The sequence below is a fragment of the Malaya genurostris genome, chromosome 3 (assembly GCF_030247185.1).
Source record: "Malaya genurostris strain Urasoe2022 chromosome 3, Malgen_1.1, whole genome shotgun sequence".
NCBI lineage: Eukaryota > Metazoa > Arthropoda > Insecta > Diptera > Culicidae > Malaya > Malaya genurostris.
In genome coordinates this window covers 143983415-144011318 of record NC_080572.1, presented here as the reverse complement: position 1 = coordinate 144011318, position 27904 = coordinate 143983415, and the positions used below count along the sequence as shown (strand labels likewise).

General features: G+C 38.5%; 1 protein-coding gene and 1 long non-coding RNA gene across 7 annotated transcripts in view; one reads left to right on the top strand and one right to left on the bottom strand.

Annotated features, from left to right (window-relative positions):
* Positions 1 to 26320, top strand: part of LOC131437775 (nuclear factor related to kappa-B-binding protein) — a 171405-nt gene extending 145085 nt beyond the window's left edge. For 4 of the 6 annotated variants that reach the window (XM_058607337.1, XM_058607340.1, XM_058607335.1 and 1 more), the window contains one exon: positions 25300 to 26320. In XM_058607337.1, coding sequence (XP_058463320.1) covers positions 25300 to 26187 — 888 coding nt within the window. In that variant the 3' untranslated portion in view covers positions 26188 to 26320. Of the gene's footprint in view, positions 1 to 9884; positions 10922 to 24979; positions 25053 to 25299 lie in introns of those variants that run through there. The other 2 variants (XR_009230823.1, XM_058607338.1) reach the window with 2 other exon arrangements.
* Positions 698 to 9573, bottom strand: LOC131437776 (uncharacterized). Its single transcript, XR_009230825.1, has 4 exons — positions 6218 to 9573; positions 1346 to 1691; positions 1145 to 1284; positions 698 to 1082 (listed from the first exon to the last, which is right to left on the bottom strand). It is a non-coding gene; the product is annotated as an uncharacterized LOC131437776 (long non-coding RNA).
* Positions 26321 to 27904: the final 1584 nt, after the last annotated feature.

Here is a 27904-nt window from a genome sequence, read left to right as displayed (position 1 = left end):
ATTCAATCGGCCCGAAAAATAAGAAATGATAATCCAAAATGAGGTTATCAACCTGAAAAATTTATATTCTATTACTTTTTAATCATTGCATTAACGGATCGAAACGCAGATCACATCGCTCCGATATGAAATTAGGCAGTATAGCCAATGAACAAAAATGAGGATATGCACGTACGCGTACACAGGGAACAGCGGGAACTTAAGAACTAAGAGGGAACGGTCCCTTCCTATTGTACTGTTATCATTCTTTTCTCGATACGACCGGCACAGTGAACAGACGTAGTTACCAAGTTTAGAAAGGTTCATCAAAACTAAGTGCGAATGGCCGATCGAAGCAAGTTCGATGTGAAAAAGCCAGAATAAAGTTAACAGGAATTATAGATTACTGATTCTTATAAACTTATAAACTTACAGTATTCGAGATAGTATCTAGCGGTTGAGCACGTGATTTAGGCCCAAGGTGCCCAGTAGTCAGGCAGGACCAAGTGAGTTGCGAGTTAGAAACTTCGGTGTTAATTAATCTAACATCCAACATCCTTAGTTTAGGAAACATCCAGTTGGTATTAGCCAGTATAAATGAGTAATAGTTTCTACTCGAGGTCAAGGTAAATGCTATATGAAAATATCTAATGTGACTGGAGAGTAATAAATCCGTTTCGCTTGAAGGACTGAAATTCCTTCAAGTGAAGGTGTTTCGTCCAGGTAGGTGTAGGGGACTACGCACGCCGTGTGGTCTCTGGGTGATCCGAAGACTCGACCGCTTGTAGCTTAGCTCGTGGCGAGTTAGTGATTTCGCCCTTCACATCTACGGGCCGTCGGAGGTTGCCGCTGCTTCCGGAGTGTCGATCGGTTATCAATTACCGGACACACTCAACTGTAGACCTCGAAGTAGCACTCGCGAGTGGAATCAGCGGGCCCGCCATCAAAAAGAAAAACGTACGTACGAACGGTGGGAAAGGATAACCAGCCAAGCCAGGACACGAACCACTGACCGCCTTAAGCTCCCAGATTGTACGCCCACGTCGATCATCGAGATGAATTAAAAAACAGGTCAGATCATTTCAATAGCATTAAGTTATAATCTGTACAGAAAATCCAGAATTATACAACAGTGTTAACGTGAAGATATAAAAGTAATCTATACCCATGTACACATACAAAAAATCGTCACCGAGTATTGTCAGACAAATGTTAACTGTGGCCAGTATTCACCCGATAAGAAACGGTATAGTAGAACTCGTGATAAACCAGAACCAAAAATTGATGCATATGATTTTTTCGTGACTGTCGATAGAGAAGAGAAAAGATAAATAATAGTTTTATTTTTACATCATACGGTAATCACCAGTGGTTCCATATTGATTATCCCATCTAGTGAGTAAGATTTGGAGCATGTGTTGTGGTTCGATTCGTCGGAATCGGTTGAACTTTGAAGGACTCGCCTTGAGAGTCTCGCCGGGAAATAACAATCGTGCCCCTTTACATGCAGGCGAACCTTTTTGTCTGTTTGGCGCTTAAGTGGAGGGGTTAGCCCAACCGGATCAATGATCGACGAAACAACTTGTTACATTGGCGCCCAACTAACGGGTCATTTCGTGCGGTAATTTAAATATTTTGATTTAACTTTTAGTTGTGTTATGGTTGACTACATTTGAGGTTTTTCGTACGCTCATATCAATTTCGGAGGTAGGCTGTAAATAAAAATAAAAATATTAGAATCAAATAGGATATTTAGTGGGTAAAGAAGAGTATTTGTATTAAAATCCATATAATATAAATATTTTAGGCTTTAAATTTGAACAAAATCAGTATTATATAAACTATTTCGATTAAAGATACTAAATCAAGCTATTAGTAGAAGTTAAGCATGGCATATGCTACAAACCAAGTGGGTCTGGGAACCTATATAAACCCTAACGATTTATTACCGGATGAAATCTATTACGAACTAAATCTTAGAGGTTTAAACTTATCAGGCTACAGTTTAGAAGATCAGAGGCAGGCTCTTCGAAAAGCACAATTGGAGGAAATTCAAAATTCGAAGGTGATTTACAATACAAAGTCTATTATTGACGACCTCACTGTCATTCAAATAAAACTGACAACGGTACGTCAAGAATTTGAATTAAATGGACCAACGAGACAATTAATGTCCCGATTGCGACACTTGCGTTTGCGTGTTCTACGGTCGAATGCTATGGATTGCCACCAAGTAAAAGTAAAAGAGGAGTTACTGGAAGAGTTGGAGGTAATCTATGAACTGTTTGCATCACCGGAAGAACAAATGTCAGGTAGACGAAGATCGTCACTTAGAAGGAACTCGTTACCACCAATTCCCAGAGATCCAGCGCTCGACTTTCCACCACCACCTCAGGTTCCACGTTCATCAGAAATTGGAGCTATACTGAATCGGGAGTCAGGTGTATTACACACACAATATAGTATACTCTCAGAGAGACAAACGTTACAACCGACAGAGAGTCAGATAAATTATCATTCACGGGGCGAACAACAACAATCGAATCAACGGCAGTATTATCAGAACGATTACGAAAAAAGAACGAACAATCATCAAGATAATTTTCAGAATCATCAGAGTCAACAGGACCAGCCAAAGCATCAAAGACAACCACCGAGCGTAAATCATCTTGCTGAAAGTGTTCGGCAGCGTTACCGTCAGGATAACTTTGCGGTTGGGTCAGAAATGTTGAACAGTAGTCAACAACAATCCGAGCTTGCAGGGGCAGCAAATTGTGAGCTTCCAATAATCCCGGAAGGAGAACAAAATTTGTCTAGGGCAGAGATAAATCAAATTGTGGAAAATCTAATGACCGGTAAGATGGAACAAATGATGGAAAAACTTATGCTGAGTATGCAAAACTTATTAACGCATCAAGAAATCAATGCGGACAGGCGAATACGGACCGAAGAAAACCGGTCATTTGTAAAAGCGTTAGACGGTTTAAATTTGTCAACTATCACGAATCCCCAGATACATCAGAATTTTGATCCACCAAATAATGTAGAACAAAATTCACAGGACCGGAGAAGTGCGGTACAGAGTAGTAATGCAGATGAGGGTCAGTCAGGAAATGATTCACAAACTCGAAACAGGGCAAGTATGGAAAGAGACAATTTTCGAACCCCTATAAATAAATGGCAATTAAGGTTTAGCGGTGAACACAGGGGAATGTCGGTAGAAGAATTTGTAAAAAGAGTAGAAATACTAGCAAAAAACAATCAGGTATCAGATGCGGAATTGCTGAGCAAAGCCAATTTTCTCTTTAAGCCAAAATCACCAGCAGAAATTTGGTACTACACCTTTAGTAACAAATTTACTTCTTGGGCGATACTAAAGTACCATTTACGTCTACGTTTCGAAGTTCCGAATAAAGATAAGGTCCTGGAACGTCAGATAAGGGACAGGAAACAGCTCCCAAATGAGACCTTCGTCGCGTATCTAGGAGCAATAGAAAGACTGTGTCAACAGATGTCCAAGCCAATGGATGAAAAGACTAAATTGGATATACTATTTGAAAATATGAAAGATTGGTATCGTCCTCATTTCGCTTTTATTAATACTACACAGTTAACTGTTGAAAATTTGTGCAGTCTTTGCTATGAACTCGATAAATCCGTGTATAGATCGTATGCTCAAAGAAATCGGCCGTACCACGTGAATAACGTAGAAGAAATGCAAATAGAAGATGACGGGTACGATGAAGATTTAACGGAAGAAATTAACGTACTAACCAAAGCCCGGCAGCATCGAACAAGCCAACAAGAGGGGGTAATAAAAAAGGAGAACCAACCCATAGCAACACCATCTACGGAAAACAACATCCTTTGTTGGAATTGCAACCAATATGGACATTTCTGGAGAAATTGTGAGAAAGGTAAACGGATATTTTGTCATGTATGTGGACGACCCGATGTTGTATTATCGAACTGACCTAGCAGTCATAATAAAAATAGACCAACAGACTCAAAAAACGAGTACAGGGAAAGCAAGTAGGGAGACAGTTTTCCAATATCTGTATAAATGCTCCCAAAAATGTGAGTTTCAACAAATTTTCTCAAGTAATGAACATCAACATTAAAACAAATAAATGCCCCCACATCAATGTAACTATTCTTGGATCTAAGATTGAAGGATTATTGGACTCATGAGCAGCAGTAAGCATCTTGAGTGATTTTGAGGTAGTACTGAAGCATAATCTCAAAACGTCACCAACCAATTTAAGAATAAAAACAGCAGATGGGACTTCGCATGACTGTTTAAGTTCAATTTGTATCCCATACACGTAACAGATCGGCTGAAAAGTTCGTATCGTTCCTATGAGAGGGCGCCACTAGAATTAAATCCATACCATTCGTACTGGTCATATGAGCACCGAAGACGATGAACGCATTGGACGTCCAAAAGATGCTGCTACCGATGAAAACGTGAAAAAAATCTACAAAATGATTTTCAATGACCGTGAAGTGAAGTTGATCGAGATAGCTGACACCCTAAAGATATCAAAGGAACGTGTTGGACATATTATTCACGAATATTTGGATATGAGAAAGCTTTGTGCAAAATGGGTGCCGCGTGAGCTCACAATCGATCAAAAACAAGTCGATGAAAACCATGCTGAAATTGAACGAATTAAGCTTCGAATTGCTCCCTCATCCACCGTATTCTCCAGATTTGGCCCCCAGTGACTTTTTCCTGTTCTCAGACCTTAAGAGAATGCTCGCTGGTAAAAAATTTAGAAGCAATGAAGAGGTAATCGCTGAAACTGAGGCCTATTTTGAGGCAAAGGACAAATCGTACTACAAAAATGGTATCGAAAAGTTGGAAGATCGCTATAATCGCTGTATCGCCTCTGATGGCAATTATGTTGAATAATAAAAACGAACTTTGGCAAAAAAATGTGTGTTTCTATCAAACGATACGAACTTTTCAGCCGAACTGTTACAGAGGTATGACGAAAGTAGTCCCAACCTTATTCGTGCCTAGAATGCCAGCCATTAATGAAAACGGAAAATTTTCGAAAGTTATAGTTGACACAGTGTCGGACGACGAATGGTCAATTAACTTCATTGAAAATTTTTTCTCTGATGAAAATGTTATAAAGCTAACACTAGAACCAACAAAAGACGGCGTTAAAGCAACAGAGATAGAGGAAGACCCGAGTTTAGAACTTCCTTCGATAGAAAGTACAAAGCAAGGAACAATTACAGAAATTGACACTGAACATCAATTAACACCAAGAGAGAAAGCGGAACTTCTAGAAATCGTAAACAACTTAAAAGGAAATGGGAAGTTAGGGAAGACAAACGTACTGGAGCATAAAATCGATATCGTAGCAAGAGAGACACCGAAGAAACCACCTAGATATAGATGGTCTCCAGCGATCCAAAAGGAAATGGAAAAAGAGATAGCTCGCATGAAGGAATTAGACGTCATAGAAGAATCTAAATCTGACTGGTGCAACCCGTTGTTGCCAGTAAAAAAATCGTCAGGAGAATGGAGACTTTGCTTAGACTGTAGGAAAATTAATGAGGTTACAAAAAAAGAAGTATATCCATTCCCCGACATGCAGATGATTTTGGGACGGATTGAAAAGGCGAAATTCTTTTCAATTATAGACCTTTCAAAGGCATATTGGCAGATTCCGTTGGCTGAAGGAAGTAGAGATTACACATCCTTCAGAGCGGGAAAATATCTATATCGATTTAAAATGATGCCATTTGGATTAACGGGAGCCCCAATAACTCAGACAAAATTGATGAACAAAGTTCTTGGTTATGATTTAGAACCGCAGGTATTTGTATACCTCGATGATATAGTTATCACTTCAAAAAACTTTGATGAACACATGAGACTTCTCAGAATAGTTGCTGAAAGATTAGCAAAAGCAAACTTATCGATCAGTATTGAAAAGTCAAAATTTTGTAAAAAAAGAATCTGTTATTTAGGATATATATTATCTGAAGAAAGCATCTCAATTGACAGCTCAAAGCTAGAACCCATCCTCAGTTATCCCCCACCAACTACGCTAAAGGAGGTTCGGCGTCTGATGGGAATGGTGGGATTTTATAAACAATTTATTCCGAATTACAGTACTATTCTAGCACCAATAACAGATTTATTGAAGAACGGCAAAACTAAAATTATATGGACAGAAAAGGCGGATAAAGCATTCAATGAGATAAAAAGTATACTTACGTCACCTCCGGTGTTAGCGAATGCAGACTTCAACCTGCAATTTGTTATTGAATCCGATGCATCGTTAGTCGCGGCTGGAGCGGTCTTGGTACAGTACCAGAATGGAGTACGAAAACCGATCGCGTTTTTCTCCAAAAAGTTTTCGTCTGTTCAAAAAAAGTACTCTGCGACGGAGCGAGAATGCCTCGCAGTTATATTGGCTATCGAAAAGTTTTGCCACTATGTCGAAGGCACACAATTCAAAGTTGTAACCGATGCTCAATCCTTGAAGTGGTTAAACAAAATCAGCATCGAGGGAAATTCAGCAAAACTGGCAAGGTGGGCACTAAAACTTCAACAGCATGATATGGTTCTAGAATATAGAAAGGGAAAATTGAACATAATAGCTGATGCACTATCGAGAACGATAAATGAAATAAATATACTTACAGTACACCTAGACTTGGAAAAACTGAAAGCTGACATCAATAGGAATCCGCAGAAGTACAAAGACTTCAAGGTGGTAGGAGGAAATGTATATAAATACACCCCTAGCGGGAATCCGGAAGATCCGCGTTTTGATTGGAAAAACGTACCCGCAAAATCTGATCGGATTCAAATCATGGAAGCCGAGCATAGCATTGCTCATTTCGGGTACTATAAAACGATGAAAAAAATCCGAGAAAAATACTACTGGTCTGGTATGTGTGAAGAAATCAAGCGATTTTGTAGAGGATGCCAAACGTGCAAAACAGCAAAGCATCCAAATGGTGCTAGGATTCCTCAAATCGGTTATCCAAAAGTAGCTATGATGCCATGGCAAGTAATATCCATTGACTATATGGGTCCGTTTCCTCGGTCGAAAATGGGCAACACGATGCTTCTAGTGATTACTGATCATTTCTCCAAATTTGTTATCATTCAACCAATGAGGGAAGCAAAGGCGAGTCATTTGGTGACATTCATAGTATCAATGGTGTTTCTGCTATTCGTAGTCCCAGAGATAATAATCTCCGATAATGGGCCACAGTTTAAATCGAGTGTCTTGGCCACGCTGTTGAAGAAATACCGTGTAAATCACTGGAAAAATGCAAACTATAATCCTGCCAATAATCCGACCGAGCGTGTAAATCGAGTAATTGTAGCAGCCATTCGGACATACCTAAAAGAAGAACAAAATGAATGGGATGAAAATTTGCAGAAAATCGCAATGGCTATTCGGACAGCGGTCCATGAATCGACAGAATTCACGCCATACTTCGTCAATTTCGGAAGAAATTATATTAGTGCAGGAAATGAGTACTCGAGAATAAGAGAGGTAGGAGAAAATTTGGAATATAAGACAGAAGAATTGAGCGATGAGAAAAAGGACATATTTGGGAAGGTACGAATGAATCTAAAAAAGGCATATGAGCGATATGGGAAATATTACAACTTACGATCACGCGCGAAACAAGTTCAATACAATATTGGAGAGATAGTTTAAAAAAAAATCATTTTCTTTCTAACAAGGGAAAACGATTTAATGCAAAACTTGCCGACACATACGCACCGGCAAAAAATGTTGCGAAACTTGGAACTCACTGTTTTGAATTAGAGGATTTAGATGGTAATAAGCTGGGAGTATACAGATCAGCGGACTTGCAAAAAAAAAATGAATGGTTAAACTATTATTCCCAGTTTAATTACAAATTCCAATTAGAATTCCCTTTTCAATGTACAGCTATGTAAGGAAACGAGAACTCGATAGAGGCACAAACACACAAAACTAATTGGTATTGGTTCTAGAAAAAAAGTACGGGTGTAATGTCAGAGACATAACCGGATGTCGTGAATACGAATAAATCTGACACGATTTCTTTACACTTTCGAATTCGAATTGATAGTTGATCGATTGTGTGAATTGCGAAACTTTCCCTCTTTTCACTACTAAAATTTTCAACGATTTTTGACGTAGATTATCTCATTTCGGATTTGCATATTTCATTGAAAGAAACTATCATGATGCTGTACAGGATTCATTTCTGCCCTTTAGAAAAACCAAATTATGGAATTCTCTACGATATTTAGCACAGTTCGAAACATTTATCTCGAACGATTTTCGCACAGCGAAAAGTGCATGAACCAAATCAAATTATTTTGGATTTTCACTAAACTGATGATTTCTACCTTCGAATTTCAAAGAAGTAATCTTAATAGTTCTTTAGATAACACATAACTTTCTCTCCAATGCAAAGCACCAGCAGCAGATGCAATCGTTCTTGCTTGAATTGAAACTAGCTTTGCGTACAAACTGAGAACTACGACCTGAGTGTTTAAGATTTTTAACCACGCAGAAGGTGCGCTCTCCGATGCCGCTGTTTGAATGTGTTTTCTCGCCCCGACGTCTGCTTTCATCCAACGCACAAGAAGAAATGATCGATTTTCGACCACGGTTCCCCTTATACAACGTTCAGTTGAAGATGTGTCTGACTTCCACAAAATCGTCGTCCCTGCGCGAAAAACCCAAACAAAAGTAAAGAGTTTTCCGCGTTGTTTTAAAATTAAAAAAAAACTTAATTTTTGATTTGTTTGTGGTTATCTCACACTGTTCAAAATATTATCCTAAATTGATGATCATATTTTTGATGAAATAGTGAAAGAATTATGTTGCTGCCATTAATACAAGTCGAGATATTCACGATTAAGTTCTGCCCATTCTTCCATATGGCTAATATTGAAAAGGCGCCCCATAGTAAAGTAAGTCGTATTCACGACAAAAAAATGTAAATAATGTAAAAAAAACGAATAATTTAGGAATAGAAAAAATAGACAATAGTTGCAGATCAACTATAGAAAAAAAAAGTTAACAGAGGACGGAAGGTTAGAAATTAGAGGGGGGATTTGTTGCTTACTTACCAGTAACAAATAGTGATTATAGTTTTCACGTTGATGGATCCAGGAAGCAACGTCGCTAGGTTCGTTTCCTAAAAAAAATGATATCGCTGCACATACATCTTAATTTCCAAATATTAAGGTGACCATGGAAGCGAGCCACAAATGGCAACCAAGAAACCACCTCTAGATGTAAACAAACCATGAAACACATTTTTTCTACGCGTAGGGGTAAATATGTTGCGTAGAATTGCTACTGCAATTTGGTGACATAATCACTCATCGTATTGATATATGTTTATGATAAATTATCAACTCTGAAGAATGATTTGTGCAAAACTTTTTCGGACCTTTATTAGAAGGTTTCATCTTAGAATGTTATCTTTTTTCACTCACCTCAAGATTTCAACTGCTGATTATAGCTCTGTGACATAAGTAAGCTTTATGAAACTCTTTTGAGTTGTTCTTCACCGGTAAACTTATCCTCTGATCTAAACATTTTATTATAAACCCTTTGAATAACTCACAGTTCTGGTTTTGAAAATTTTCCAAAAATCCACGATAAAAAGTTTGCCGGTCTGCTTTAGTATTGGTAATACCACCCTTTTATATTGGCAGTGATGCCATACATAATTAGAGAAAAAAAACCTTGTAATGCACTAAAAATTGCATTATATTCAATTAGTCGCACATTGATATTGATAAAATTACGGATCAAAACTACTTTCGTACGTCACCATCTAAAATTTCAATATTTAAAAAAAAACTATAACATTTCTCTTATTTCTATTTCAAACGTTGCTTACCCTCCAAGTTATCCGCAACCTTGTTGTCTTATTTACCGTCGCTATGGAATGCAAAAAATAAACAAGCAGTTCAAGTATTGGAATCTTTCAAAATGCCTCGTCCATCTAAGAAGAGGAAAGCAGCGCTCATTCGCAAAAATCAGTAGAAAAATAGGTAGAATACGTTGATAGAGTGTGTTTTGGGCAGTGAGTATGTGCGGGACTTATCAGTTCAAACAGTGGAAGAACTGCCAGAAGTACCGGTTCAAAACAATACCACGAAATTTAGAAACTGTACTGGATCCAATAATATGGTATCAATAGGTAAAGTTCTAAAATATTTTCGTCAATATATGAAATTATATCTTCAAATTTGCATGATAAATCTTTTCAGAGCAAATAACCGATTTGTCATCAAGCCCTCTCGTCAAGTGCCACTTGACTGTTCTCTGGGTAAGGTTGCTTTCCTATCCGAAAACGATGATGTTGTCGACAAAATGGAAAATGTGGAATTTGTTGGTTTGTATTTTTTGAACATGGGAGCTTCATATTCAAAAATTAAAATTAATATAAAAAGCCATTGCAACAGAGTTTGTTCTGAATTCGTGTTACTCTTCTTAATTCATCAATGTAACAGCTTCCTTTTTACTTTGAAATGTAAGAAAAATGCCAAGATCCAAGCGAAGGCAAGCAGTAAACTATCTTCATCGGCACAATCATTATATTCTTTGTTCTCATGATTGCTATTTGTTAACTCCAGAATGAGCAATAAGACGAGATAAGTCCACTCTGTTCTGCTAGGTGATTTGAATAGTTTCAATGTTTACACTTTGTTCTGGCAACTGTATTCATTTCAGCACACAAATATTATTTCATTCCTCACTACTCACAAATACTATTACTAAATGAAAAAGTATTGTTTCACCAATACTTTTACATTTATTTTCCTTGGCTTCTGTCCACGGTCACCTTAAATCAATAGACTTACTTACAAAACAGGCATTCCGTTACCCTTGCTCCCTATTTTCACGGTGGGAAATGGGAAAAGCGAGCACGGAGAGTTCAGAAACGCATTGTTTACGGCACTCAATTTCTCGTTGCAAAATTGGGGAAAACAACAACTTATTACATTTGATACATTACAGTTGGCAGCAACTTGGTACATATAAGGCGCAGACGTTGAAAACACCTCGTTTACTCTCGAGTTTCTCGTCAGAAACTGGGAAAAAGTTAATAGTTTACTCCATGCATTTGCTCGTCGGAAAACGGGAAAAACTAAACGGGAAAAACTGAACAGGCGTTCGTAATGTACGTTTAATCCATATTTTCGGGTTAGAAAACGGGAAAAACTGAAGAGGCGTGCGTAATGTACGTTTAATCCATATTTTCGGGTTAGAAAACGGGAAAAACTGAAGAGGCGTTCGTAATGTACGTTTAATCCATATTTTCGGGTTAGAAAATAGGAAAAACTGAGGTTTTAACGCCGTTTGCCACGATAAAGCACGAACGATTATAAGACGCTATGTAAAATTTCGATGCTAGAACGGAAGACCGTTTGACAGTTTATATCGATACAGTAGAAGCAGGAGATGGATTTCAATAAATAGAAGAGATGGATTACAGTAGAGGGAAAAAATGTTAGACCGCTAGTGAATGAATAGAAAAAGGAAGAAGGGGGAAATAGTCAAGGTTAAGATTTGAGGAGCAGGAGGCGATTGTATTCGAATTGTTATTCGGATGTAAGAAGCTAATAGTTTCAGTTCAGTTAGTTCGTCGGAAGGTATATCGCGAATATAATTTGTCGAGTTGTTACTTGACGGTGAGGTTGAATTCTTTGTTTTTAACATGGAATTGTTCGGATTGAGATCTGAATACAGCCAACGCAGGCTAGTAACAGTAGTGGGCGAAGAAAAGTAAGAGGGGTTGAAAGAGGAATAAGAGTGAAGGTTGGAATAGCGGTCAAACAAAGTGAAAAAAAAATAAAATTTTTGTGTTTTTCGGATGGAGGGTGATAATTTTGGAGCACCGAAATGATGATATTAGAGGAATAAATTAGGAAGTGAAGAAGAGGATTATTATGAATTCATAAATCAGGACTAGGAGGAAAAAAAATGATGGAGATATAAGTAAAACCTCAAATATTTTGTAAATAGTTAAAAAAAAATTGAAATTGGTTCAATTTTTTTTGGCATTAGGTGGGGGTAATGTAACGGTGTTACAATAATCTTAGGATCTATTATTAACTTAATAATTAATAACACAGCAAATAAACATACATTCATTACCGACACCGTAATACAAACAAGTTGTATTTTCGTTGTATGAGCTATAAATAGGCAGGAGGGTGGCCTTCTTGTATACAAGAAGCAAGATTTCAGTTTTTCGAGTTCATTTATTGGATCGCGGCGTTCCTAGTGGCCAGAATTATAATCATTGCATTAACGGATCGAAACGCAGATCACATCGCTCCGATATGAAATTAGGCAGTATAGCCAATGTACAAAAATGAGGATATGCACGTACGCGTACACAGGGAACAGCGGGAACTTAAGAACTAAGAGGGAACGGTCCCTTCCTATTGTACTGTTATCATTCTTTTCTCTATACGACCGGCACAGTGAACAGACGTAGTTACCAAGTTTAGAAAGGTTCATCAAAACTAAGTGCGAATGGCCGATCGAAGCAATAAAGTGAGTTCGATGTGAAAAAGCCAGAATAAAGTTAACAGGAATTATAGATTACTGATTCTTATAAACTTATAAACTTACAGTACTCGAGATAGTATCTAGCGGTTGAGCACGTGATTTAGGCCCAAGGTGCCCAGTAGTCAGGCAGGACCAAGTGAGTTGCGAGTTAGAAACTTGTGTTAATTAATCTAACACCCAACATCCTTAGTTTAGGAAACATCCAGTTGGTATTAGCCAGTATAAATGAGTAATAGTTTCTACTCGAGGTCAAGGTAAATGCTATATGAAAATATCTAATGTGACTGGAGAGTAATAAATTCGTTTCGCTTGAAGGACTGAAATTCCTTCAAGTGAAGGTGTTTCGTCCAGGTAGGTGTAGGGGACTACGCACGCCGTGTGGTCTCTGGGTGATCCGAAGACTCGACCGCTTGTAGCTTAGCTCGTGGCGAGTTAGTGATTTCGCCCTTCACATCTACGGGCCGTCGGAGGTTGCCGCTGCTTCCGGAGTGTCGATCGGTCATCAATTACCGGACACACTCAACTGTAGACCTCGAAGTAGCACTCGCGAGTGGAATCAGCGGGCCTGCCATCAAAAAGAAAAACGTACGTACGAACGGTGGGAAAGGATAACCAGCCAAGCCAGGACACGAACCACTGACCGCCTTAAGCTCCCAGATTGTACGCCCACGTCGATCATCGAGATGAATTAAAAAACAGGTCAGATCATTTCAATAGCATTAAGTTATAATCTGTACAGAAAAGCCAGAATTATACATCAGTGTTAACGTGAAGATATAAAAGTAATCTATACCCATGTACACATACAAAAAATCGTCACCGAGTATTGTCAGACAAATGTTAACTGTGGCCAGTATTCACCCGATAAGAAACGGTATAGTAGAACTCGTGATAAACCAGAACCAAAAATTGATGCATATGTTTTTTTCGTGGCTGTCGAAAAGATAAATAATAGTTTTATTTTTACATCATACGGTAATCACCAGTGGTTCCATATTGATTATCCCGTCTAGTGAGTAAGATTTGGAGCATGTGTTGTGGTACGATTCGTCGGAATCGGTTGAGCTTTGAAGGACTCGCCGGGAAATAACAATCGTGCCCCTTTACATGCAGGCGAACCTTTTTGTCTGCTTGGCGCTTAAGTGGAGGGGTTAGCCCAACCGGATCAATGATCGACGAAACAACTTGTTACATATTTTGTGCACCGTTCGCCGAACGAGTGGCAACCGATTTGTTCGGAATTTCGCTCGAGGAAATAAGTTTTTTAATCGGTGCTGCCACAGAGAACAGACATCCAAGCTAGTACAAACTTTTTCGGAAAAGCTGTGTAAAGCATACATGTAAAAATCCATTAAGGAGCAGGTAGGGTCTAACACTTGTAAAATCATTTATTATTTTCGTTGTATTTTCTCATAGTAAAAAATTTCAAGAATATTCTGTGAAATTTTCAAGTCTATCGGAACAAAACTCAGCAAGTTATGGGCCTTTGTCTTTGCTTATCTCATACTGCGAAGAAGTAAGAGTTTGGCAAACAGGCCTAAGATTTCTACTTCGATCGACTTAAAAACTTAACAAAACATTTTTGTAATTACTATCTTTACGTTTCGTCTTAGACTCGTCAGTGCAGAGCAGTTCTGCACGTCAGGAACGACTTCGGTGATTATTACAAGTGTGTTGCAAATAGCAATAACTTTACGTCTGCTAAGCGGTTCAAATTGAACTGTTTAAGTTCGCAGTAAGCAGTCAAATTTGAACTGATCTGCACTGACGAGTCTAAGACGAAACGTAAACAGAGTGAAATTGGTTATGTGCCCTAGCACAAAATAAGGTTAACCCCTAAATTATTCTTAAAATGTTTCATTATAACAAATTATAAAAGAAAAAATATGATGTTTTGAAAATGTTAGACCCTACGGGCTCCCTTGAATAATAAATTGTTTCCATTGATTTTATAGACAAAAAGTTTAAACGCGTTTTGCTCCCAAAGCAGGTTTTGAAAGCCCGTGCCCATCGTCATTCAAAAACTACTGAACCAATTGTTTTCAAATTTTACACACACTTTCTACATATAAAAAACCAGACCCCAACGTTTTCCTTTTCGTTGTTTGTTGTTTTGGGGTAGTTTTACAGCCAAAAATGGCGGATTTTTTTCGTGAAAATTGTAGTTTTCACTTTGAACAGCAATCAAAAATTCAATAAATTAAAAAAAAAAATCAAACAGAAACACTGGGGTCTAGAAAAACTTTTACTGTATCTATACTACTTTGATTTATTCATATCTGATTAATTTGCGCTGAGATACAGTGGACACCGCAAATCATAATTTATAGGAAGCGTTCTCAAAAATACCTCTTCGTCGACTTATTTATTATTATTTTTCCACGAAAAAATCACAAAATGTTGTTCGAATGATGCTTTTTGTCATGCAAAACTGTTGAATTTATTTTGTTGCACGATAATTCTAAAAAAATTCTCAAAAATAATAATTCATTTTGTTGTAGTGGGAAAGGATTACAGTACTAAAACATACTTTGTTGAATCACCCTACAACTCCGACAAATAAGATGATATGTCGTGCTTCTTCTGGCACCCTATATTGGTGATCTATTTCATCTCTTTGATGCAGGTAGATGATAGGGCATTGATTATTGTTCTCGATCGTAGGTCAGCCGAAATATATAGGTCAGTGGAGTCAGTCTAAAATATACAGTCCACGAGAATACACGCGTTATTATTACACAAATAAATTTTTCGTTTCTGTTCGCGCAAAGTTAAAGTGTAGTTTTGTTAAAAACCAAGTATCCGAGAAAAGCCATAGTGCGCGCGAACATTTGGTCCTTCGAGCCGGATCGACGGTTTCCGGATGCTTGGTTGGACCTTGTCGTGAAACTAAACTTTAATATACTGGGCAAATGTTGGACAGTTAAATTCTCCATACAGTGGATCAAAGAACAACGTGAAACAGTGTAGTTCCACCATTTTCGACGCTCAATCTAACCACTGGATGCCATTGTGAAGCGGACTTGCGACGCCATCGCGAAGCGGACCTGCGACGCCATCGTGAAGCGGACCTGCGACGCCATCGAATTTGGACGACAGTAGCAGCGAAATTATCAAAATTCGGAGACTAGGACTTGAAATATCGGGAAGTAGAATGCATGAACGGTGGCTTGATGCATGTGGCTTACCGGAAAGTTGTGATGGTTTAAATAAATTGTATAAATGCGTGCGAGTAATTTTCTTTTGGCGAGTGCATATATTCTGTATATCATCAAAGTTGGTCTCGATACATTCCTGGTCTATTCAAGCTGTCAATTCCCTGTTGGTCCGATCACTTCTGCTGCTATTAATTGGGTTGATAACTGTTCTGTCTCACTAGGTCGCGGTAGTGGAACGCCGAGTCGATACGTGATTGTGCCGAAATAAATTGCAGTTACAGTGAAGGTTTTGAAAAAAATTCGAAAGGTTTGATCAGTGTTACGTGTTAAATTTACAATGGCAGATGAAGTGAAAGGTTTATTGAAGCGTGAGAAGCACTTACAAAAGAGCTTAAGCTTCGTTGAAAGATTCTTGCAGAATTACAACGAAGATCGAGATTACAGACAGTTAAGTGTGCGCTTAAACGTTCTTGAGAAAGTGGGAGCAGAATATTTTACAGTACGTGCAAGAATCGAGCTTCTGCAGGAAGAAGAAGAGGTAAGGAAACAGGCTAATACTGATCCCGCAGTGAAGGAAGAGGTCTTACATCAATTGGAAGAGACGAACTACCAGATGATGCAAGAGTTTGATGATCGTTTCTGTGCTTTGAAAGGAGAGCTGTTAGACCTGCAGTTGTGTCGAGATTCAATGCATACAACTCACAATGAGTCTGATTCAGCTAACCAACGTGTACCTATGATATCTCGGGTAAAACTTCCAGAGATACGACTTCCAACTTTCAGTGGACGAATGCATGAGTGGGTCACATTTCGTGATACCTTCCACAGTCTTATTGATCAGAGCTCACAACTGAACGAGATCGACAAATTTACATATCTAAGAGCATCGCTATCTGGTGAGGCACTTCAAGAGATCAATCGGGTCGAGATTTCGGCAGCTAATTACGAAGTGGCTTGGCAGGCATTGCAAGATCGGTATGAGAACAAGAAATTACTTGTGAAGGCATATGAGAACAAGAAACTACTTGTGAAGGCATATTTAGATGCTCTTTTCCATCGACCCATTGAAGAAGGAGAGTTATGAAGGGCTTAGTCAATTGGTCGGTCAATTCGAGAAAAACTTGCAGATGCTTGAAAAGATTGAAGTTTTGACGACTAACTGGAGTACAATTTTAGCCTATATGGTTTGCTCTAGATTAGATTCATCGACGCTACGACAATGGGAGGCGTGTCACAATTCCAAAGATCCACCACAGTATGCAGATTTGATGAAATTTCTACGTAGTCAATGCGCCGTTTTACAGTCGATTTCCGTTTCACCAAAAACGAGCAATGAGGCTCGACCACAAAGGGTTACCGTTTGCAGCACACTCGTGAAGACGTCTGGAAAATGTTTATTTTGTGGTGAGTCATGGCATTCAGCGTTTCAGCGTATTAAATTCCAAAAGCAGTTAGTTCCCGAGCGTATAAACGCTGTTATGAGAAGTAAGCTTTGTCGCAACTGTTTGCGTCCAGGACATGTCGCTAAAACCTGCGAAAGAGGCGTTTGTCACCATTGCCGCCAACGACACCACTCTATGTTACACATAGAGTCATCACAAGCTGGACCCGTACCACTTTCGCAGACACGACCTCAGACAGCAATACAGCAACCCCGACAGCCAGTAACTAAGCAAACCAGTCCGATCCAACAAATACACACTATACAGAGTATTGAACAGAATAACACCGCCAACTCGCATAACACAACCACACCGTCCAACACTAACGTAGCCACCACTAGTCAAACATGTATCGCACTTCCCAGCACACCACTAGTCAAACATGTATCGCACTTCCCAGCACACCTACACGAAACATTATTCTTTCGACTGCCCTTGTTTGTGTCAAGGACAGTCGCGGCAATTCGCTGCTAGGGCGAGTCTAGCTGGATTCTTGCTCGCAGCATTGTCTGATGACGACAAGCTTTTCGAATAAACTCAAGTTTAAAGAAACTCCCGCATTCTTATGCATCCAAGGTGTTGGATCGTCTAAAGAAACTTCGTCCAAATCTGTCAAAGCAGCCGTCACCGCGCGGTCTACCGATATTTCATCGTATGCTGAAGAGATGCAATTCCACATACTACCAAAATTAACCATCGAATTACCGACAATGAGCTTCAATCCATCACAATGGTGCTTACCAGAAGACGCTACTCTTGCCGATCCCTGGTTTCATCAATCCGGTCCGATCGATGTGATAATCGGAGCGGAATATTACATTGACCTGCTCGAAGAAGGCCGGTTTAAGGCAACCGAAGAAGGCCCCACACTTCAGAAAACAGTTTTCGGTTGGATAGTTTCCGGTCGTGTTCCTATTCCAGAATCTAAACCCACAGTTTCGACTACCTACGTTTGCTTAACAGCAGACATCCAAGAATTACTTACAAGGTTTTGGGAACTAGAAACATGTCGGTCGCTCAGTACAAATTCTATGGAAGAATCTGCGTGCGAGAAGATCTTCCAAGAAACAACCGTCAGAGATGAGACGGGACGGTTTATACTTACACTTCCAAAAAAGCAAACAATCCTCAAGCAACTTGGTGAATCCAGAAATACTGCTGTTAAACGATTTATGGGCTTGGAGCGGCGCTTAATGGCAAACTCGGAGTTAAAAGCATTGTACAGCGACTTCATACACGAATATCAAGTCCTAGGTCACATGAAACCTATAGTCGAAGATTCAACAGAGACCACCTACTATCTACCCCACCACGCAGTTTTAAAACCAGACAGCACCACTACTAAGTTGCGCGTAGTATTTGACGCGTCATGTCGAACTAGCACCGGATTTTCTTTGAACGACGCATTAATGGTGGTTCCCGTCGTGCAAGATGATTTGCTAAACATAATTATCAGATTTCGTTTACATCGTTATGCATTAGTTGGGGATATCGCAAAAATGTACCGCATGGTACAAGTTCAACCTGCTGACCAGCCTTTGCAGAGAATTCTCTGGCGAGAATCGCCAGATCAACCAATTAAAACTTACCAACTGACTACCGTCACGTATGGAACAGCTTCCGCTCCGTACTTGGCTACAAAATGTTTGCAGCAACTAGCCGAAGACGGAAAACTTACTTATGTTGTTGCCGCAAGGGTTCTCAAAAAGGACTTTTATGTGGACGACATGCTGTCCGGAGTAGACAAACTCGAAGATGGACAACGATTTGTTAGCGAGATGATTGAACTGATGCAGTCAGCTGGTTTCTCATTACGAAAGTGGAATTCTAATTGCAAGGATATCTTACTGCATGTTCATGTTCATTTAAGAGATGATCGTACTATTCTTCAGATGGACACTTCAACGTCTACCGTTAAAACCCTAGGCTTACTGTGGGAACCCAGTACTGACCGATTCCAATTCAGCATACCGCAATGGAGTTCATCGACAGTAATCACTAAGCGTATTGTGTTATCGGACGTGTCTCGCCTCTTTGATCCGCTCGGTCTTGTGGGTCCCGTAATCATCCAGGCAAAAATTTTCATGCAAGAAATTTGGAAGCTTGATAGTGCCTGGGATGAACCACTACCAGAAGAGATGCCAAACCATTGGCAGGAGTATCGTCGAAACCTGAGCGCCCTTGATGGACTATCAGTACCCCGGTGGGTCGAGATTGGATCCAATACGATCGACCTGCAGCTTCATGGATTCTGTGATGCCTCCGAGAAAGCTTATGGGGCATGTATTTACATGAGAACTGTCTCTGATAGTGGATCCGTGGCTATACACCTGCTGATATCGAAGTCCCGTGTCGCCCCTCTCGAAAATCTAAACAGAAAAAAGCAACGCCAGTCGATTCCGCGTTTAGAGCTTTCATCAGCATTGCTCCTGTCCCATCTATACGAGAAGGTGGTCAGCAGCACACAAATCACATCCCCATCATTTTTCTGGACAGATTCGATGATTGTTAAGTGCTGGTTAGCATCATCACCGTCGCGGTGGAAAGAATTCGTGGCGAATCGAGTTTCAGAAGTTCAGCATATAACAACGGGTGGAATCTGGAATCACGTATCAGGAGTAGACAAGCCACACTGGTTGTTATCTGACCAGATGAACTGGCCTAAAACTTTGCAAGTAAACGAAGAAAGCATCGACCGAACAATGCTTGAAGAGAAGGGAGTCGTTGCAGCTGTTGCGAGAACTGTCATCCATAGTCAGATTTTTAGTCTTCGATCAACATTTACTGATTTGGTTCGACTAACTGCATACATATGTCGTTTCCGTTTTAACGCTCGAAGGTCAAACCAGAATTGTCGGCGTCACGGAAATTTGACTGTCGAAGAGCTTGAGAGCTCTGTCACAACACTCGTTTGTTTGTCTCAGCAAGAATGTTTTCCGAAAGAAATAGCTGATTTGTCTGAAAATCGACCGTTACGAGCCGATTCCTCTATTCTCGCATTGGATCCTAAATTAATTAATGGTTTGCTCTGCGTAGGCGGCCGATTACGGCACGCACATCTGTCGAACAGTCGAAAGCATCCATTTATATTAGACCGACGTCACCCTCTCGCTAGAATAGTCATGGAATATTATCATATTTGTCTGGTTACTAAAGCGGTGCACCTAGAATTAGCAACAGATCTAACAACGCAAGCATTTTTGGCAACACTGAAACGTTTTTCATCTAGACGAGGCAAGCCGAACATCATCATGTGCGATAACGCGAGAAACTTTGTCGGTGCCAAGCGAGAGCTGGACGAGCTTTGTAAGCTGTTTCTCAGTCAGCAGTTTCAAGAACAGGCGATTAAGGTGGCATCTGACGACAAAATCGAATTTAAGTTTATACCAGCTCGATCACCGAACTTTGGCGGATTGTGGGAGGCAACTGTGAAGTCGTTTAAAACATTGTTCAAGAGGAGCATCGGAACAAGAATTTTGCTGCATGACGAAATGCAGACTGTCTTATTGCAAATCGAAGCAATTTTGAACTCGCGTCCGCTGACACCGATCAGCAACGATCCTGCCGATTTTGAAGCGTTAACTTTAGAAGAATCGTTTAGCAGTATGGCAACGGACTCAACAGTTTACTCAGCGGTTATGGAAGAGGTAGTCAGAACAATACTTGTCTGATTTACAGAACCGAACTAGGTGGATGCGACAGAGAGAGAATCTAACCGTTGGAAGCATGGTTGTCTTGAAAGACGAAAATCTACCTCCGCTCAAGTGGCAGTTGGGACGTGTAGCAGAACTTCACCCAGGGTCTGACTGAAACATTCGTGTCATCACAGTAAGAACAAAGGATGGTAGCTATCGTAGAGGAATTTCAAAAATCTGCGTGCTTCCTATTCGAGACAACTCCAAGTTATCACCCGAAGAGACTTGAACGTCTCCAACGGCGGAGGTCAACATGGCCTCCGCACCCCCAGTTAAGTATTTTTTATATTTTCAAAAATCTTATCAGAATTTTCTTTCTCAGTCATTACACGTCAGTTTCGGTCATCTCCCGGAATGTTAGACGCTCCACTCTCAAAGCTTAATTGAGTAACCCGTGCACTTTCCCCACAATATGAGGTATACTACGTCCAGGCTGCAACAGAGGGAGAAAGGGCCAATTCGACCTCGAGATTTTTACAACGGAGTTAACGAGCATGGCCAGTTCGTTCTAACGACTAAAACATCGTAGAAATCCATCGCAGTGAAACCACTTGTAGTAAACCAAAAATCAACGCGCCATCGAAGTTCATCGTACCAGAGCAGCATGAATCAGCATATCACCATCGATGACAACACCTAAAACTGTCCGAATATACTAACAGCACATTAATGATCCAGCGGAATGTGCATTGAAGGATGCACCATCCACCATTCTAAATCGAGAGGCAGAATTCAACTTCTACTAGTAATCTCAACAGAGATTAACACCAGTGATCATCACAAATGAATTTCGGTCAAGGTCGTTCGATCATACCAAACTGTAGTAGTATGTAAGCTGAAAATATTGTTTGTAAGAGATTGAATTATATACTAAACACATTTGAATTGAAGTAAGAGTAGGACAAATAGTCGTTGAAATTCAAAGTTGAGATTTCAAGGCGGCCGGCGTATGTTGTAGTGGGAAAGGATTACAGTACTAAAACATACTTTGTTGAATCACCCTACAACTCCGACAAACAAGATGATATGTCGTGCTTCTTCTGGCACCCTATATTGGTGATCTATTTCATCTCTTTGATGCAGGTAGATGATAGGGCATTGATCTCGATCTCGATCGTAGGTCAGCCGAAATATATAGGTCAGTGGAGTCAGTCTAAAATATACAGTCCACGAGAATACACGCGTTATTATTACACAAATAAATTTTTCGTTTCTGTTCGCGCAAAGTTAAAGTGTAGTTTTGTTAAAAACCAAGTATCCGAGAAAAGCCATAGTGCGCGCGAACACATTTTTTTTTCAAACCTGAAACTTTCATTCGTTTTTTTTCAAACAAAATCAAAAACTTATTTTGGTATAAAACCTTTTCATTTTGTGAATACTTATGTCAAGTTAATATAGATTTATATGTGACAACTCTGCACGCTATACAATACTGAACAAAGCACTCTGTGTGCTAGACGGGTTTATTTTCTTCTTTCGTACCAGCACGTACTGATGCGTACCGATGTTGCATCATGTTGTATGACAGTTTCAAAATTTTGATACTCATTGGCCTATAATTTCGGAACCGAAAGTCGGACTTGGATGAAATTGCACGGTATCTGTTAAAACATAGAGCTTTTATTAGAATCATGATTTATGAAAATCGGTTTAATCGTTGCTGAAAATTCGAAGTGAGTTCCGCTTTTGGAGCTTTTCTTCACTATTGCCAGTGCGTTCGGAAGCGGAAACCGGGCACTACTAGTCCCAAAGTAGATTCATATATCCACTAACTAACAAGGTATGCCAACGAGATGAGTTTACCATTCAATTTTATAAAAATGTACACCTCGTTTTTCCATCGCTAGTGAAAAATTACTCATGAAGTTGAAAATTTTTACTAATCGTACTGTAATACCGAAACCGTAAGTCGGATCTGGATCAACTTCTCGGGGACTTTTTTTATATTTTTTTCAAGACCTTTTATTTGCGTCTTAGTTTGTAACAATTGGTTGAGAACTTTCCGAGAAATCATTTAGGGGTTAGCCAGGTTAGGTTTAATGCGCATTTTCTCATAGATTTGCAATCGGATCGGAAGTAAAATAAGCATAAAACTCAATAGCGATCTATGGAACTAAGACCTTTCGTTTGAATCTAAGTTTTGAAAATCGGTTCAGCCATCTCTAAGAAAAGTAAGTGAAATTTTGTTTTTAATATTTTTTGGTGCATATCACCCTGTAATTCTGGTACCGGAAGTCGGATCGAAATAAAATTCAATAGCGATCTATGAGACCGGAAGACCTTTTATTTGCATCTTAGTTTGTAATATTCAGTTGAGAACTTTCCAATAAATTGAATGCGCATTTTCTCATAGATTTGCACATATAGCCTTGTAATTCCGGAACCGAAAGTAGGATAAAGATAAAACTCAATAGCGATCTATGAAACTACTAGCTGACCCGTCGAACTTCGTCTCGACCAAAAATTATTTGTTCGAATTTCTGGTTTTGGATAGCAGAATTGTCAACCTATGACTATGTGACACACATTCGCTTTAGCCCAAAAATGTTAAAATGTGGCAAACTTGTGTTAAGTAAAAATAGAGCAAATGATCAGCCTCTCCGACTCTCATCCTTTGATTCAATGCAGTGACCGGAGATCCCTCTCTAATGGCCTTCAACATAATGGATATAAAGTGCCACGTTTTTCGTTCCAGATGTGACCATAATGTATGGATAAACTTAGCACAATGTTGAAGAATTTCTAGAGTTGTTCATTCGGTGGAGTAAGATATATTTACAAATTGGTTTTTAGCTCAAGTAACCAAAAGTTCGTAAAAAAGATATCTTAAACAGCATACAAAGCGTTCTGAACAGTCCGTTTTTAAGGAATTACTCACACTTGAATGTTCACCCGACGTAACATAACAAACTTTGAAGCAATTCCGTGTACAGCTTTTAAGCATCGAGAAAGTTTTCTCAGAACTTATTCTGTATGTTCAAGTTGCTGTGCTTTAGAGCGTTAAAGTAGATATTTTTCATGTATTGTGGAACTTTTTTTGCGGAGAATCGACGCTTAAATTTTAATTTGATATTGATCCTACCAGTTTGAACATTCTTCACAGTCTCAATCCATTATGGTAATCATCTTGAACTATCAACTAATCATTGATATCTAATGGCCACTTATTGTGTGCGCTTAGTCTAATCTAAATCATTAGAAAGCAAATTGCAAGGAAAATCGCTCAGTTTGACCTTAGTGCTTCTAAAGCACAATCTTCTCATTGATTCATTCAAAATTTTTCTAAAATGTTAAACTCGAGCCCGCGAAGACTAATACTATTCATTAGACTCCATTGAACACAATTCATCAACTTGTAAAATATATCAGAAGTTTTACTCCTGCCTACAGCGGTTTTCTAGAACAGTCATTCCGTCATTGAGTCATATGATAAACAATAATTTTGATACCCAATTAAGCACGTGGCTCGAAATGACGAATAACACGTAGCGCGCCAAACGATGTTTTCAACGATCTAGTATTCTTCTCTTCGACGGTCAAACACTTATGCAACTCGTTGCGCGCCAAACATCAATCGTAGATTTAGCAAGCATTAGTGACTTTTTCAACGGAAAATTCCATAGTCCATACAAAACAATTTTTTGGCTTTTCACATATTTCCGGCAAAGTTTCCTAATTTTTTTTTATGTACGAACCGGTGGGGGTGAAAATTCAAACAAAAAAAGAATCATGTAAATCCGTCCATCCGTTCTTACGTGATGCGATCACAAAGAATGATCTCTGTATTTATATATATATATATATATATATATATATATATATATATATATATATATATATATATATATATATATATATATATATATATATATATATATATATATATATATATATATATATATATATATATATATATATATATATATATATATATATATATATATATATATATATATATAATATATAACACTATTTCGAAGTACTTGATAAAAATGTTAATGGGTAAAAAGATCCAAATTTAGGTTCACGTAGTTTATGAACGGTCCCTTTGGTACCAACTAGTAAAACAGTTTTTACGTAATGCAAGGGGTGTACCGAAAGTAAATAGTTTTTTTTCTTTGTAGTGTCACTATAAGGACGACTAAGACCGCTCACGGCCCATCTTGCCTAGTGAATAGTTTGCGCCGTTCGATATAGGTAGAACTAGTGCCTCACGAAAATTTATTTTTAGAAGAATTTGCACATAGCGTCATGTCTGTTCGTCTGTGATTTAACCACTCAATAAAAATAACTATCGAAGTGTCAAATTTTAACCAAAAGATAAAAGCAAAATCGTAGCACTCAGTAGATTTTTTAAGGTTTAAGATTTGAACTTCTTGAAGTTTAACTAGTTAATTTTTTGCAATTTATGTAGTGTGAAAATAATCTAATTTTTTTTTTACAGGAAAATGCAACTGATAATATTATTTCGAGCACAGAAACTGGAGTTAGTGTGCGCCCTGTTACAGATATATTAAATTCTACTAGAGTACAACAAACGATTTTAACACCAGCACAGCAGAAACAAATATTACAAAATTTATTAGCGCAACAGCACAAACAATTTCTAGCACCAAAAGCTTTCTCTGCCGGTCGGGTGGTTCACTCAAATAATATATCATCAAATTTAGTGTTAGGTACTCAATCAGCTGTCAAGCAACTCCATAAAATTCCAACTTTGACACCATCGAATTCGCAGCTAACTACTAGCTCTGCTACAATATTTAAAACAATTGAAAAAGATGTAACTAGTCCGCAAGTTATTCATATACGACCCACGAAAAACATTAATATCACTAATGGAGCCAACATACAATCTGTTATGAAAATTGAAAATCGGCATCAAGATTCAACGAACCGAACACAAGCCGTATTATCCAGGAAAAATGATACATTGAACTCGTCGCTCAATATGAAAACCATATCAGACCATACTGTATCTTCTCCTATTTTAATTTCATCCGCATCAACAAGAAAAAATAAACCGAAAATTGTTGATCAATTACCATCCAGTCTTACAAGAAACTCAATTACTAGTATGAATAATATGGAGCATGATACAACTCACGTAACGGACAAAACCTTCAAAACGATTGGAAATAACCAAATTTCATCATTTGACAGTTTGTTTGCCCTGAAGCGGGTATCATCTGAAATGTGTTATAGTGAAAACAAATCGAAAATAATTCATTCTGCAGATGATTCTCGCAATTCACCGATTGAAAAATTAGCTGTTGTCACCGGAGGTAGAAACACTTTAGTAGCCTCGTCTCTAAAAAGATATATACCATAAATATCGGCCAATACTACTGCTAGATAAAAAGGGCATATACATGAATCCTAATTAATTATTTTCCAGCCATGTTATTTTCCATTTTCTATTCAGAGACCTAGGTTGAATTGTAAATAAATTTGTCATTCCATTATGTGTGTTTTTCGTTTTATCCCTTACTTAGTCCCTGGCGTATTTATTTTCTTCCTCTCCTTACCTTACTAGAGATGACACCGGTTGGTAACACAGCTATATTTGAATTTCATTTCGTAAAATAAATGTAGACTACATACAAATGATTTACAATGTTTACTTATTAAAGTGTATCTTTCGAATTATTAATTAGCGCAGCAAAACGCTGATTATATCACGTACAGTCACAGATTGACTCTATATTATAATATTCAATATCATACTGTAGTACTCACTAAATGAGTGCTTATGGCATTTAACTAACTAGTCCAATGATATAATTTTTCTCGTTTTAGTTTTGTTACCCAATAAAATTAAATTTAAGGTCGAGTGTTCGGTTACCGGCACACTTTTCTTTTAAGCTTAACACATGGATCAATAAGTCCCGAGACTAACAATGGAAACAATATTTTTTTTGCAAAATTTTTTTTTATTCATCAACGTAATCACCTTTTAGGGTGATTATGTTGATGAATTCCACCATTTTTCCAATTTTTCAATACCATGTTTATAAAAAAATTTATCTTTCGCTTCAAAATAAGCTTCAGTTTCAGCGATGACCTCCTCATTTTAGCCAAATCTTTTTCCCTGGAGCATTTTTTAAGATCAGCAAAGAGCCAGTAGTCACTGGGGGCTAAATCTGGTGAGTATGGGGGATGGGGAAGCAGATCAAAGCCCAATTCGTTCAATTTCGCCATTGTCATTACCGACTTGTGGCAGGGTGCATTGTCTTTGTCGAAAGCAATCGCGGCCACTTGAAAAAACTTTTTTCATGCTCAATTTTTCATGAAGGATAGTAAATACACTTCCATATGATATCTGTGTCATCTCAGCAATCTCACGGAGCTTCACTTTACGATCTTTCATTATAATTTTTGTCACTTCACTCACATTTTCCGGTGTAACGGCTTCCACAGGTCTACCCGAGCGTTCCGCGTCTTTTGTGTCGGTACGATCACGTTTAAACTCGGCGAACCACCGACAAATCGTTGCTTTTGATGGACAAGAGTCCGGATAACACTTTTCAATCCATTGTTTCGCTTGCACGGTGTTTTTAACCATTAAAAAACCCTTCTTAATCCACCTAGTGGTGTGATAATGCCTTTCTCTTCTTTCATAACAGTCTCATGAAAATATGTTTCATAGTTTTATTAAATAATTTTGGACACTAATTTTGACAACAATTGATGCAGATTGATTCGAGTAGTTCACAAAAGCATGCTTCAGTGTTTATGTCACACAGTCAGCATCATTTTTCCAAACTAGTGCTTGACATTTGCGTTGCCTATTTGTATAAGAACAGTGATGCTAATCTAAAAAACCCTTCTTAATCCACCTAGTGGTGTGATAATGCCTTTCTCTTCTTTCATAACAGTCTCATGAAAATATGTTTCATACATTTATTAAATAATTTTAGACGCAAATTGATTCAGATTGACTCGAGTAGTTCACAAAAGCATGCTTCAGTGTTTATGTCACACAGTCAGCATCATTTTTCCAAACTAGTGCTTGACATTTGCGTTGCCTATTTGTATGAGAACAATGA